Genomic DNA, 14,354 nt, shown 5'->3' on the forward strand with positions numbered 1-14,354 from the left:
TAATTTTAAACTAAGGTATAGTTGATTTATAATATTGGTCTCAGGTGTTCAACAGAGTGATTCAAAATTTACAGCATTTATAGTTACAAAATGTTGGCTATATTATCTGCGATGTACAATATATCCTTGTAGCTTATTTATTTCATATGTAGTATTTTGTATCTCTTACTCTCCTATCTTATTTTCCCCTCACCCCTTCCCCATTCTCACTGGTAACTACCAGTTTGTTTTCTATTATCTATGCATCTAATACTGTTTTGTTATATTCACTCATTTGCTTTATTTTTTCGATTCCACGTTTAAGTGATAACATACAGTATTTGTCTCTGTATGACTTATTTCACTAAATATAATATCCATGTTGCTGCAAATAGCAAAATTTCATTTTTTTAATAGCTGAGTAGTATTCTGTGTATATGCATTCATCTCTTGGTGAACACTAGGTTGTGTCCATATCTTGTCTATTGTAAAATAATACTGCTATGGACATTGGGATGCATGTAACTTTACAAATTGGTGTTTTAATTTTCTTCTGATATGTACCCAGAGGTGGAATTGCTGGAGCATATGGTAGTTATGTATGTATGTATTTATTTATTTATTTGCTTTGTAGGGCCACACCCACAGCATATGGAGGTTCCCAGGCTAGGGGGTCAAATCAGAGCTACAGCTGCCAGCCTATGCCACAGCCACAGTTCTCTTTTTACATTTTTGAGGAACCTACATGCTAGTTTCCATAGTATCTGTACAAATTTACATTCCACCAACAGTGTACAAAGGTTCTCCTTTTTTCACATCTTCTCAAACATTTGTTACTATGGTCTCATTGATGACAGCCATTCTGATAGATATGAGGTGTTAACTCATTGTGGTTTTGATTTTAATATCCCCAGTGGTTAGCAACATTGAATATCTTTTCATGTGCCTTTTGGCCATCTTTTTTGTTTTCTTTGGGAAAATGTCTATTCAGGTCTTCTGCCCATTTTTAAATTGGACTGTTTGGGGTTTTTGATGTTGAGTTGCATGGGTTATTTATATATTTTGGATATTAACCCCTTATCAGTCATATCATTTACAAATATTTTCTCCCATTCAGTAGGTGTTTTCATTTTGCCAATGGTTTCCTTTGCTGTGCAAAAGATTTGAAGTTTCATGAAGTTTCATTAATTTCCATTTGTTTATTTTTGCTTTTGTTTTCTCTGCCTTAGGACACAGATCCAAAAAAAAAAATATTGCTATGATTATGTCAAAGAGCACTCTGCCTATGTTTTCCTCTAGGAGTTTTATGGTATCTGGTTTCGCATTTAGGTCTTTAATCCATTTTGAATTTATTTTTGTATATGGTGTTAGGGAATGTTCTAATTTCATTTTTTTACATATAGCTGTCCAGTTTTCCCAGCATCACTTATTGAAGAGACTATCCACTGTATTATTTTACCTTCTTTGTCATTGATTAATGAATCATAAATTCATGAGTTTACTTCTGGGCTGTCTATTCTGTTTCATTGATCTATGTCTGTTTTTGTGCCACCATCATGCTATTTTGATTACTGTAGCTTTGTGGTCTAGTTTGAAGTTGGGGAGCATGATTATCCAGCTCTGTTCTACTTTCTTAAGATTGTTTTGACTACTCAGGGTCTTTTGTGTTTCCACCCAAGTTTTAAAATTATTTGTTCTAGTTCTGTGAAAAATGCCTTTGGTATTTTGTTAGGGATTGCTTTGAATCTGTAGACTGCCTTGGGTAGTATGTTCATTTTAATAAGAATAATTCTTCCAATCCAAGAGCATAGTATAACTTTCTGTCTGTTTGTATCATCTTCAGTTTCTTTCACCAAAACCTTTCCTTTTTCTGCAATGTTTTGGAATAGTTTGAGAAAGATAAGTCTTAACTCAAGTTGGAGTTGAAATTAGGATCTACAATCTTCCTCCTTGAGGAAGAGAGGACCTAACGTCAGAGGGAAGGGAGGCAGTGTTCCCTCCTAAACTCTGCACCTGAGGGGGTGTGCTTATTAGAATTAGACTGGAACAAAGAGTGTGAAGAATGAACTAATGAGAGGGGAAGTCTAAGCGTGGTGTAGAAGACTTGAATGTCTGGGAATTCCCTTTGCGGCTCAGCAGAAACAAATCTGACTAACAATCATGAAGATGCAGGTTTGATCCCTGGCTTTGCTCAGTGGGTTAACGATCCAGCATTGCCATAGCTGTGGTGTAGGTCACAGACAAGGCTTGGATCCCAAGTTGTTGTGACTGTGGCATAGGCGAGCAGTAGTGGCTACAATGGGAACTTCCACATGCCATGCGTGCATCCATAAAAAGACCAAAGACCCCCCCCAAAAAAAAAGGAGATGAAGACCTAAAGGTACTTTAAGTTCTTTCTGAGGATTTCTACTTCTTGATTTCCTATTCTCACACAGTCTTATCACTCCTTTCTTATCACATTTTTATTAATGCTCCTGATCCCATTAGGAGTGCCCTAGGACTTTGCTTTGCCTTCTATTCTTGTCTGTCAACAGCTTTCCATATTGCGATTGGTTGCCTACTAGAGCTACATGATCATCTTGGATCCTCATTATCTTCCTTGTAAATATTCCAGCTAATTGTATGGACTCCTTGTATTTAATGTTTCCCCACTTTTGGTTCATTTTGGTCCCAAATCTTCCTAATATACTTAATTTGCCTAATAAACTTCTTTCATAATGCCACTTTTTATCGAGGCCCCTACAGAGCATCCCCACTGCTTACACTATTGGGCTCACATTTGTTGACCAGCATGCAAAGCTTTCCACAGAGCATCCCTATCTACCTTTCTGCATTGTTTCTGGAATCCACACAGAACCTCTCAACTCCCCGCCTCCCAGCCCTCTTTGCCATTGCCATGTCTTCACCATGGTCCTTTGGGCATCCATTCATCTGCCTTCACCTACCAAAATTCAGTGACTCTTGTCAAGCCCAGCTCATTTCCTAATTCTTAATGAAGCTTTCTATTTTTCCCCTAGAGGACGTGATCACTCTTTTCTAGTAATTGAAAGGTCTTTGCCTCTCACTTAGCACAAATTTCTTTTACTATAGAAATGTGGGGAAATTTCATTTATCTCATAAACAATAGTGATATCCTGGCAAGCAGGAAGTGTGTCATATTCCTTTGGATGATCCCTGCTTCCTTCTCAATAGTCAAATGAATTATTTAGAAATTGCCTTTGAACAGGGTGTGGATTTTCCTTTTGTGAAGTGAGGGAAACAAACATAACACAGCAAGTGTCATGTCTGTACTGGGGAGTACTCAATGAGCTGAGTATGTGGTGAGGAGAAAAAATACTCTGAAGTGATATTTAAGAACCATACTTTTGGTAAATAAATTTTGGAGGTATGATAGAAAATCTCTCATTTTCTCCCCTTGAAATATCTTTCTTAGGGGGTTGTGGGGATTTTCATGTTTGTCGTTGTTGTTGTTTGGTTTTGTATCTGACTTTGCTTTGCTTTTCACAGTCAAGTTAAGAATTGGGCAATGTGGAAATTCCCATCATGGCTCAGCAGAAATGAATCTGACTAGCATTCATGGGGATACAGTTTCCATCCCTGGCCTTGCTCACTGGGTTAAGGATCCGGCATTGCCGTGAGCTGTGGTGTAGGTTGCAGACATGGCTTGAATCCCTCGTTGCTGCGGCTGTGGTGTAGACCAGCAGCTACAACTCCGATTCTACCCCTAGCCTGGGAACCTCCATATGCTGCTGGTGAGGCCCAAAGAGGCAAAAAAAACAAAACAAAACAAAACAAAAAAACAAAAAACAAAAAAGAAAGAAAGAAAAAAGAAAAAGAAAAAAGAATTGGGCAGTGTGAAAACAAGGATGTGACAGAGTGGGAAAGTAATGACCTCTCAGAAGGAAGAAACATACTTTGCAGAGCAAAGTCCCAGGAGAAAGTCGATAGAACTGTCACTGAAACATACTGTTCTGCAACTCTGTCCTCTCCAAGCTGCCTTTGGTCAGTCCTTGAGTAGGAGCTTTGCAAAGGCTGGTAGTGAGCATTCCAGCAGGAAAGTGGGGGTTTACGAGGAGGCAGGAAGGGAGAAGCACAATCTATGTTTCAGAATCAGTTCTCACCGTGTCATCAAAGCGTGATGGCCTTACGGCCTTCCACACTCACTTGGAGCACCTGTTGAATGTGCAGCTTGTTATTACAAGTTTCAAAGCATGTCACACAGACTGAACTGTGTCCTTATACTTAAGGAATGGGGAGGAGGGCATCAAAGTAGACAGGAAGGTTTTGTTGTATTTATGCAGTCTTTCTTTGGGACTCAGAATAAACCCAGGGATTTATTTTGTGTCTATGATCTTTAGGTGATGATCTACAAATTTCCAAAAGTGTCTTTGAGCTGGATTATTAGATTTTCTGTTGGTATGTAAATGTAGGAGTCCTGTCAGAGACCAGCTCGATTGTGGACATACCTGAGTATAACCCTCACTATTTTCACAACCAATTTTGATTCTTTATCTTGTTTTTCTATTTCAGAACGGACTCAAAATAATTCAGAGCACCCTCTTGTAAGTAAGTATCAAGCTTGTCAAGTAAAATTAAGCAAACTGGATTGTTAGGTGGTTGGAGAAATAATACACGTTGCACCTTCTTAACTGAGTGGATTTGTTTGTATTAGGTCATCTGTTGTGGGAACCTTCATCCCTAATCTCCTCCCCCAGACGGCTGAGTCTATCACTCTTAGCAATGACTTGGCTGGTCACCCAACTTAGACAGCAGCTGCGTCATGAACAATACAGCATTTGTTATGACTCTGAATTACCAAACCACTTTATGCCCAGTTCCAGCAGCTCCTGACTACCTTTTGTCCAAAACCAAGTATACGGGGAAGGAATATGTAACCAGGTTATTATATTTAGAAATAAAGCTTTCCTGCACAAAAAATTTAACACAAATACACAATTAAAAGAAATGTGATGAGTTCTAATATTTTCTATTCTGTTACGGTTCATTTTTTGGATGCTGTTTGTTATCTATTAAACTGTTTCATAACTCACTAGTAAGTTGCAACCTACCAAGAACAATTAGGGCCTTGGTACACATCAACATTGATCAGTAATAATGAGCACCAGCCGAATGCCCAGAGAAAAATATCTGGAGATACTAAAGATATTTAGTATGTAGAGATATCAGGGTTACTAAGGGACGACAAAAAGACATTGTGTTAGAGGAACTTCAGTTCAGTTTCAGAAAGATATTGGCTTGAGTCCCGACGCCTACTCACTAGCTATCTGACCTTGGGCAAGTCTTGGGATAATTATGCTTCTCAAAGGACTGGTACTAGATAAAAAATATTCCTTACTTTTCTCAAGTGATGAATATGAAAGTTAAAGGAGGCAATATCAATGAAAGGGCTTGTGTGAAGTGCTTTCTGAGAACTGTTATGGATACTGCTTCACAGGGGATTAACCCTAGGAGAATAAAACACTCTTTCAAAAGATAAATGATAACCTATGGAGTTCCTGTCGTGGCGCAGTGGTTAACGAATCTGATTAGGAACCATGAGGTTGTGGGTTCAATCCCTGGCCTTGCTCAGTGGGTTAAGGATCTGGTGTTGCTATGAGCTGTGGTGTGGGTCGCAGATGTGGCTTGGATCCCATGTTGCTGTGGCTCTGGCATAGGCCAGTGGCTACAGCTCCGATTAGACCCCTAGCCTGGGAACCTCCTTATGCCGAGGGAGCGGCTCAAGAAAAAAGGCAAAAAGACGAAAAAAAAAAAAAAAAAGATAACCTAGAGTTCCCCACATATGCTTAGTAATAAAGTAAGTGGTGGGAGTTCTCTGGTGGCTCAGTGGATTAAGGATCTGGCATTGCCACTGCCGAGGCTTGGGCCACTCAAGTCACCAAAAAGCAAAAATAAAGCGAGAGGTGGGTGGGAGTACTGAGACCTGGGCTTCTCAGGGGAAAGTCTCTTGAAAGGGAAATAGAGGCATCAGCTGGTGCTCCATTCAAGTTCTGAAAATTCAGAGTGTGTTGCTTACTATATCTCCTATTTCTGATTGTCTTTATTATTGACTAACATTTCAGACATAAAGAAAGCCTCAGCAGGCAGATAACAGATCCTTTACAGTTTATTTCCTTTGTGTGTTGGCAGGGGAGTTTGCCACTACTCATTACCTGTTTCTACCTATCCTGCTGCCTTAGATGGCACTAAGATGGGTTTCATCTTCTCTCCACAGCTCTGTGCCACACACTTGATGTTCAGTTACGAGGGCTGATAGACTTTTAGTTGGGTGTTTTTCTGCCATACTCTGCAAAAAAGCGTAAACAGTGATTTCCTAGGGGACAACTCATCTTTCCACCGAAAACCACATGGATTTATCTGTTATTGTGTTGAGTCATTTTCACTACAGCACAGTGCTCCAACCAAGGGTTGTGATGAGGAAGGCGTGTTGCTAGGACTTGTGTCAAACTTAGGAAGATCACTTCTAAACTTTAAGCGTTTTGAAAGGGAGGTTGAGATCATCCCTTGGATCAACATGTCTGATTTGATTTGTCTTGTTCTGTTTTTCATAGTCATTTCACATTGGCCAGTCAGCCATACCCCTGTCTAAATGAACACGAAATATCCTCAGAGGAAATTCATATGTATATACTTTCTGTCATCATGATAAATACATGCTTGAACTGAACCCTTGCCAATAATAATGCATTTGAAAAATGTGGCTTTGGCTATAGAGGAGAGGCGTGATATTTTCAGAACAATTTCTTTCCGCTTTTGTAAGAAATTGCTCGATGTCACTAGTGAACACTTAAACATGGTAAGAGAGAGATGTAGGGTGAATTCTGGTCTAGCTTGACCCCAAACCATCTCAATTCTCTTTCCTTTTCCCCTTCTGCCATCTCATCTAATCCCCTTTCCTACAATAGTAGCCAGTGTAGCTATAGAAACTAAGCTGGACAGAGCAATCCTTATTTCTACCCTAAGGGGAAGTTTGTCCAAGCAAAAGTGCTTCCAGTGTTTTGTGGTGAGGACTTCTAGATTCCAGAACCTTCCCAGGATACTGAGAGAAGCCCATGTAACTCCAAGTCTCTTTCCACAGTCGCCCTCCTGTTTTCACCACTTTTCTTGAGGCAGCTGGAACTTCACAAAAAAAAGGTAAGGATAAATCCTTTGATTTACCACATCCCAAGTGATCTAGGCAGTAAGAGATCTTGCTTATGCAGGTGATGAGACAGCAGTGTGTGTGGCATTAAGTATAGAATGTCCCCAGAACAAGGATATCCAGGCTTTTTAAGTGATGTACTAGTTCCTGCTCCTTCCTCTTGGATAGGCCTCTTGGTGGCCTTTCTGGAGTGAGATGTGAAAAAACAATGAACAAAATTGGCGGCTCTAATTTCCATAAATACAACTGTGTGTACCATGCTAATCACAGCAAATACATAAGCCCAGACAATAACTCTGTCAATGGCATGCAAGTAGGTGAGTATGAGTAGGGAGGCATCCCACCTCTGCTCTAGTGACTGAATTTCAACCTAACAATCTGATTTCAGAGCCCCTGTTCTGACAGAGCACTAATTTACAGGGGATTGATGAAGAATTCTATTTTGTGCTGTCCTTTACACTTTTTAGATTCTTATTTTTCTTTTTGAATTCCAGGGGAACAATTGAAGCCTTCTGATACAACAGGAAGTGAAATTTACCTGGTATGTTCAATGTACCTGTTAAAACTAATGCAATCTATGTTACAACTTGCTAATATTCATGTGGTTTTTTTTTGTTTTGTTTTGTTTTGTTTTTGTCTTTTTAGGGCCGTACCATGGCATATGGAGGTTCCCAGGCTAGGGTCAAATTGGAGAGGTAGCCATTGGCCTACACCATAGCCACAGCAACCTTAGATCTGAGCTCCATCTGTGACCTATACCCCAGCTCATGGCAACGCTGTATCATTAACTCATTGAGGATCATTAATCCATCCTCACAGATGCTAGTCAGATTCATTTCCACTGAGCCATGATGGGAACTCCAATATTCATGTATTTTTAAAAATTTAATGAGTCTATGTAACACTTACCATGTGCCCTGCACTGTTCTAAACGCTGTATGTATTGACTTACTTTTGAAATATGGGTTTTTTTTCTAACCTTTATCTTGATCTGAAGTAACGAGTCTTCAGGATTAACAAATCACATATTAAGTAGTTCTTTGGAAGGGCATGGATGGCAGTGCAGAGCCTAAGCAGAAAAGTGAGATGCTGAACTGTATAACCTTGGCTCTGTTCTTGGCCTGGTATGTGACTTCAAGCTGTTCACCTATTCTCACAAAAATGCCTTAAAGTCTGTCCAGAAGAGAGTTGGGAGTTAATAAAAGAGTGAATCAGGAGTTCTGTCATGGCGCAGTGGAAACAAATTCGACTAGGAACCATGAGGTTGAGGGTTCGATCCCTGGCCTCGATCAGTGGGTTAAGGATCCGGCATTGCCATAAGCTGTGGTTGTAGGTCAGAGATGTGGCTCGGATCTGGTGTTGCTGTGGCTCTGGCGTAGGCCAGCAGCTGTAGCTCCGATTAGACCCCTAGCCTGGGAACCTCCATATGCCGCAGGTATGGCCCTAAAAAGGAAAAAAATAAAAATAAAAAAAAAATAGAAGAATGAATCATAAATAAACATCATAAAATGAGTGTGATTTCTTCATAAATCGGACCAGCAGATAAAGAAGCATGAGCACCGGTCTAGTTACTATGCAAAAGTCCTTCATAATGTGTGTGGGCTCATCAAGGAAGAGACCTCCCGGACAAAGCAGAGGTATTTTGGAGGCAGTGAAAAGCTTTTACAGAAGTTCTTAGAATACAAACCTAGGCCTTTCTTTGGGTTCATTGTTCTACAAATATTGGAACTCAAAGCAGAGTGCAAGCTGAGGCGATATATTTCTCAGATAAAATTTTTAGGAAGCTCCAATTAAAAACAAATAGTCATAGGAGTTCTCTTGTGCAGCAGGTTAAGGATCTGGCCTTGTCACTACTATGGCACAGGTTCGATCCCTGGCCCAGGAACTTCTACATGCCATAGGCCTGGCCAAAAAAATAGTCATCAATAATGTATTGCAAAAGAACTCGTGTGTATGTTCTTCCATTCAGAAGAGTAGAAATAAAGATGTAGTAAACTTCTTGAAATTTCCAGAAATGCCGGAGGCAGAAATAGCCAATAGTTCTACATGCAATATTAATGGCACTCAACATTCTCTACCAGGTTGCCTAATTTTATTTATTTACTTATTTATTTTTTGCTTTTTAGGGCTGCACCGGCAGCATATGAAGGTTCCCAGGCTAGGAATTGAATTGGAGCTGTAGCCGCTGGCCTACGCCACAGCCACAGCGACCTCAGATCCCAGCCATGTCTGCAGTCTACACCATAGCTCACATCAATGCCGGATCCTTAACCCACTGAGTGAGAGAGGTGTTGAACCTGCGTCCTCATGGATGCTAGTCAGATTCTTTAACCACTGAGCCATGAGGGGAACTCCCATGTTGCCTAATTTTAAATCAAACCGAATATATTCAACTCGATAAACTTATATTAAATTTTTAGTAAGCACTAGTAGTCATCATTGTATTGGGTACTAAGGTTTTGTTTCTTCAATTTAGGGAGCACTCTTTAGTGGTCCTGCTCAGCCACTGGTCAGCATTGCAGTGGGCCCTTCCCCCAAGTAAGTGACAGTTAGTGAGGGACCATTGGCCCCTCCGACTCCCCTTCCTCTGTATAAACCGACTTCCCTTCCTCTGTATATAATGAGCCTCAATTCAGACTGAGGCAAGATGGTTCTTTGAGACACTAGTCTGCCATCTTCTTGGTCTTCTAGCTTTCCAGTTAAAGTCACTATTTCTTGCCCCAACAAGTCATCTCCTCCTTTATTGGCCTGTCTTGTGGTGAGAAGAGAAAACTTGGGCTTGGTATCAATGATAATATATGCTGGATAATTCATAATATTTATTCTTTCTGTTCCTTTAGAGGGTTTCTGTTCTGCTTTATATTTAATTGCTTTTTTCTAAACTGTGTTAATGCTATCCATTACATTACATGTCTCCTGAAGTTCTTATGGGATATTTCATGGTTTTTTGTTTGTTTGTTTGTTTGTTTGTTTGTTTGCCTTTTAGGGCCACACCTGCAGCAGCATATGGAAGTTCCCAGGCTAGGGGTCGAACTGGAGCTACAGCTGCCAGCCTATGCCGCAGCCACAGCAATGCCAGATCTGAGCCATGTCTGCGACCTACACCACAGCTCACAGCAATGCTGGATTCTTAACCCACTGAGATTGAACCCACATCCTCATGGATACTAATTGGTTTCATTACTGGTAAGTCACAAAAGAAACTCCAAGGGATATTTTATGCTTTTTGTCATTAATTTGGGCTGAGGTTTTCATCTTGAACAGGGATCGCGAAATGTCCTTTAACCTCAAAAATGACCAATAATAAAGCACAAGGTAACCCTTTGGGAAGGACATAGCTGTCCCAAATAAAATGGTCTTTATTAAAGAGTCTTTCACTTTTTAAGGAAGTGTGAATCGGCTTAAAAAACAGAAGTAGATGTAAATAGCATATCTGTTTCTCCAAATATAATGAGTCAATTTAGTTTAAGTCGTAGTTTGCAAATGGATATGCACTATCCTTAAGTGCTAATTAAATCCTTATTATCCTTATTTATCCTTATTATCCTTAAGTGGTAATTAAAGCAATCTTTTTTTCTCTTTAAGGTTGATGTTCCGCAGCCTTTTAGGAGTGAGCAAATTGAAGTCGCTACCAGGCAAAATTCCCAAACACTGCCATCAGAAACTGGAATATGATAATAGGCCCTGGTTTAGGGTCCAGAGAGACCCTGAGTTCCATGGGTTTATTCTAACCCATGTCTGGACAAAAACAGGGCATTGTTTATGCTTCCTTGAGCCATTCCATCATTGCAATGAACCCAAGACAGGAAAGAAATATGTAAGAAGCACCTTTGGAGTATGCAGTTCTGTGCTTGAAGAGTTAAATCCAGTCCTGATCTTCCACCAGTGATCAATGAATCATCTGCCAATCAGCACCATTATCTGAGCCTAACGAAATGTCACACACTATTCCTTGACCTGAGAAGTTTCACTTCAAGGAGGGTCTGGTTAATAATTGGGTCTTTAGGGTCCATAGGACAAATGACTAAAATTCCTCTCAAAAACTTCTTCAGGAGCTTTTTATTTATTTATTTATTTTTAATTGCTATACCTTCAGTATAGGCATCTGAAAGTTCCTGGGTCAGGGATTGAGTTAGGCTACACCTGTGACCTACAGTACAGCTATGACAACGCTGGATCTTTAACCCACTATGCCACAGGGAGAACTCCATTTGGAATATTTTATATTATATCCTTGAACAACAAAATCTTCTCTCCAAAACAAAATGATGTCATGAATAGCAGAATTGTAAAACATTTAGACTCAGCTACATTTTTTTCTAATACACAAACTCAGTATTTTCTCTGCGGCTCTCAGACACATAAGGAAGAGGGGTTTGGATTATCTGGTCAATTAACTACATACTTTTGAAAAATAATGTCCCATTCAACTAATGAACCATAAATACAGTAATGGTAGTGTGTTTATTTCCAAATAATCTTGATAATAAGAAATTTGTCTTTATCAATATAATATTGGAGCTTCTTAAATGTAAGGGAGAAATAATTTTATACTTGATGATATAAAAAAAGAATGGAAAGAATAAATCATGCAAAAAGTATGTGGAATATACCAACTGGATAAAAGATCAATGTTCTCCAGGACTGACAAAAAAATGCTTATATCTACTCTGTTAGACTGATAAGCAAATAGAGGTAGTAAGTAATAGAGCAATTAAGGTATGGTACATTTATAAACAAAGTGGCAACAGTGTTTGGGCAACATAGACTAACACATGAATGTGACATAATGCTCCTGCAGTAATATACCTGTAGGTATCTGAATAAATGTAAAAATCAATGACAATAGGTATCATCAAGCAAATGCAGATTAATGGCTTAAACTGATTCATTGTTGACACGACAAATTAAAAGCATAATGAATGGAGGAAATTCCAGAATATTTAGCTGGCCAGTATGGGTCAACATACCTTTCATTCACTGTATCTGTAGCTTGCTCTTCTTCTAGAGAGCAGGGAAAAAAATAATACATAGTTTAGTAGTGCAGTTTGATAATTTATTTTAAAATAATGAGATTGCAGCCACTTTAAGAGTACAGCAAGAAGAGATGCTTTCATATTTTCTGAATTTCAAAATGCATGAATCTAATCATTTCAAAAATAGTCTATAACATTATTCTACAGCTTGAGACTATTAGGATTCTCAGGGGCTTGTACTAAATAATTCAATATTCCTCATAACAAAGTGGATAGCAAAGCTTAGGATCCATTTGAGCAAATATGTGAGCTGCTGCACAAATGAATGTGAGGTATGTATATGGGTGGGTCGGTGGGTGTGAGAGGGAGAGAGGGAGAGAAAGATGAAAAGACAGAGAAAGAAAAATAGTGTGCAGAAGGAAGGATAGTTGACTTACAGAAATGTTAAAAAGAGAAGCCGAAAAAACTGACATTCCATTTTAATTTGCTAAAGAAACTCAAAATATTAGAGTAAATAGGTCATGAGAGGAAATGTATGAAAATAATGTATTAAGTAATGGGGATGGGAGTATGGTAGTCCATAAAAGTTTTTGTTACAAAAAGACAAAACTGAGATTTAGTGGCAGAGTTTTTCTTACTTAGCACGGGCATTAAGATTTTGACCCCACTGGGGAGTTCCTGTCGTGGCGCAGTTGTTAACGAATCCGACTAGGAACCATGAGGTTGCGGGTTCGATCCCTGGTCTCGCTCAGTGGGTTAAGGATCCTGCATTGCCATGAGCTCTGATATAGGTCGCAGACTGGTGTAGGCCGGCAGCTAGAGCTCTGATTAGACCCCTAGCCTGGGAACCTCCATATGCCGCAGGTGTGGCCCTAGAAAACACACACACACACACAAAAAAAAAAAAAAAAAAAAAAGGACTTTTGACCCCATTGTATTGGGGTTGCAGGAGTTATTTTAGAGTCCCTGTCATCCAGCCAGTACAATATATTGCACCTAGAATTTTGAGCAATTCTAGTTAGGCTCTTTCAGCCAAGATGAATTTATGGGCAACTAACATACAAAAAATATATTAGAATAGCTGTTCTATTTTTTCTTTCTTTTTTTTTTTCTTTGGCCTTCCCTGCAGCATGCAGAAATTTCCAGGCCAGGGATGGAACCTGAGCCACAGCAGTGACCGGAGCTACTGCACTGACAATGCCAGATCCTTAACCTGCTGCACCACATGGGAACTCACTGCTGTGCTATTCTTAACCTGCCGAGCCACAGTGAAAACCCTTTCCACCACGTCTATCACAAGAGATTGGATATAGTTCCCTGTTGCTATACAATAGGACCTCATTACTTATCCATTCTCAATGTAAAGTTTGCATCTACTGACCCCAAACTCCCAGTCCATCCCACTTCTCCTCTTTGTTTCTTTTTGTAGATAGGATCGCCTGTGCCATATTTTAGATTCCATAGATAAATGATATCATATGGTATTTGTATTTTTCTTTCTGACTTACTTCACTTAGTATGAGAATCTCTAGTTCCATTCATGTTGCTGAAAATGGCATTAGATTGTCTTTTTTATGGCTGAGTATTATTCCATGGTAAATTTGTACCACATCTTCTTTATCCATTCCTCTGAAGATGGACATTTATGTTGTTTCCATGTCTTGGCTATTGTGAATATTGCTGTAATGAACACAGGGGTGCATGTATCTTTTTGAATTATAGTTTTGTCTGGATGTATGCCCAGGAGTGGGATTGCTGGAGCATATGGTCATTCTATATTTAGTTTTCTGAGGAAACTCCACCTACAAATTTACATGCCCACTGATAATGTAGGATGGTTCCCTTTTTTCCACATCCTCTCACCACTGTGCTATTTTTAAAGAAACAGGAAGTAGGGGGAGGATACATTTAGTTGTCTTATCAAATGAACACACAAAGCCGAACAGTTACTTCATGGTTTTCTGGAATTCAAATAAAATAAACTGTTGAGAATATTTTTGGCATGTCTTACAGTAAAGATAATGACTTCAACTGTGTAATTTATTTATACTGTATTTGCACTGTGCTGCCAATGTCACAAATCACTTATGTTTTTATTCCACCTTAATGAAGGGAGTGTAATATATGTATATATCAAATGAATCTATTTCAGTATTATCCACATGGCTCATTTCATTCATAAAGTATGGAAAAAATGTAAATAATAATTTTCCGCAACTAGTAAGCTCGTTGATTATTCC

General features: G+C 39.2%; 1 protein-coding gene across 1 annotated transcript in view; it reads left to right on the top strand.

Moving 5' to 3' along the window:
- The window catches only part of BTLA (B and T lymphocyte associated), a 28,101-nt gene extending 15,249 nt beyond the window's left edge, over nucleotides 1-12,852 (top strand). The window contains 6 exon segments of the mRNA XM_021069825.1: nucleotides 4,510-4,545; nucleotides 7,633-7,679; nucleotides 10,703-10,806; nucleotides 10,808-10,850; nucleotides 10,853-10,886; nucleotides 10,889-12,852. Coding sequence (XP_020925484.1) covers nucleotides 4,510-4,545; nucleotides 7,633-7,679; nucleotides 10,703-10,806; nucleotides 10,808-10,850; nucleotides 10,853-10,886; nucleotides 10,889-11,001 — 377 coding nt within the window. The 3' untranslated portion in view covers nucleotides 11,002-12,852.

Source organism: Sus scrofa, chromosome 13 (assembly GCF_000003025.6).
Source record: "Sus scrofa isolate TJ Tabasco breed Duroc chromosome 13, Sscrofa11.1, whole genome shotgun sequence".
NCBI lineage: Eukaryota > Metazoa > Chordata > Mammalia > Artiodactyla > Suidae > Sus > Sus scrofa.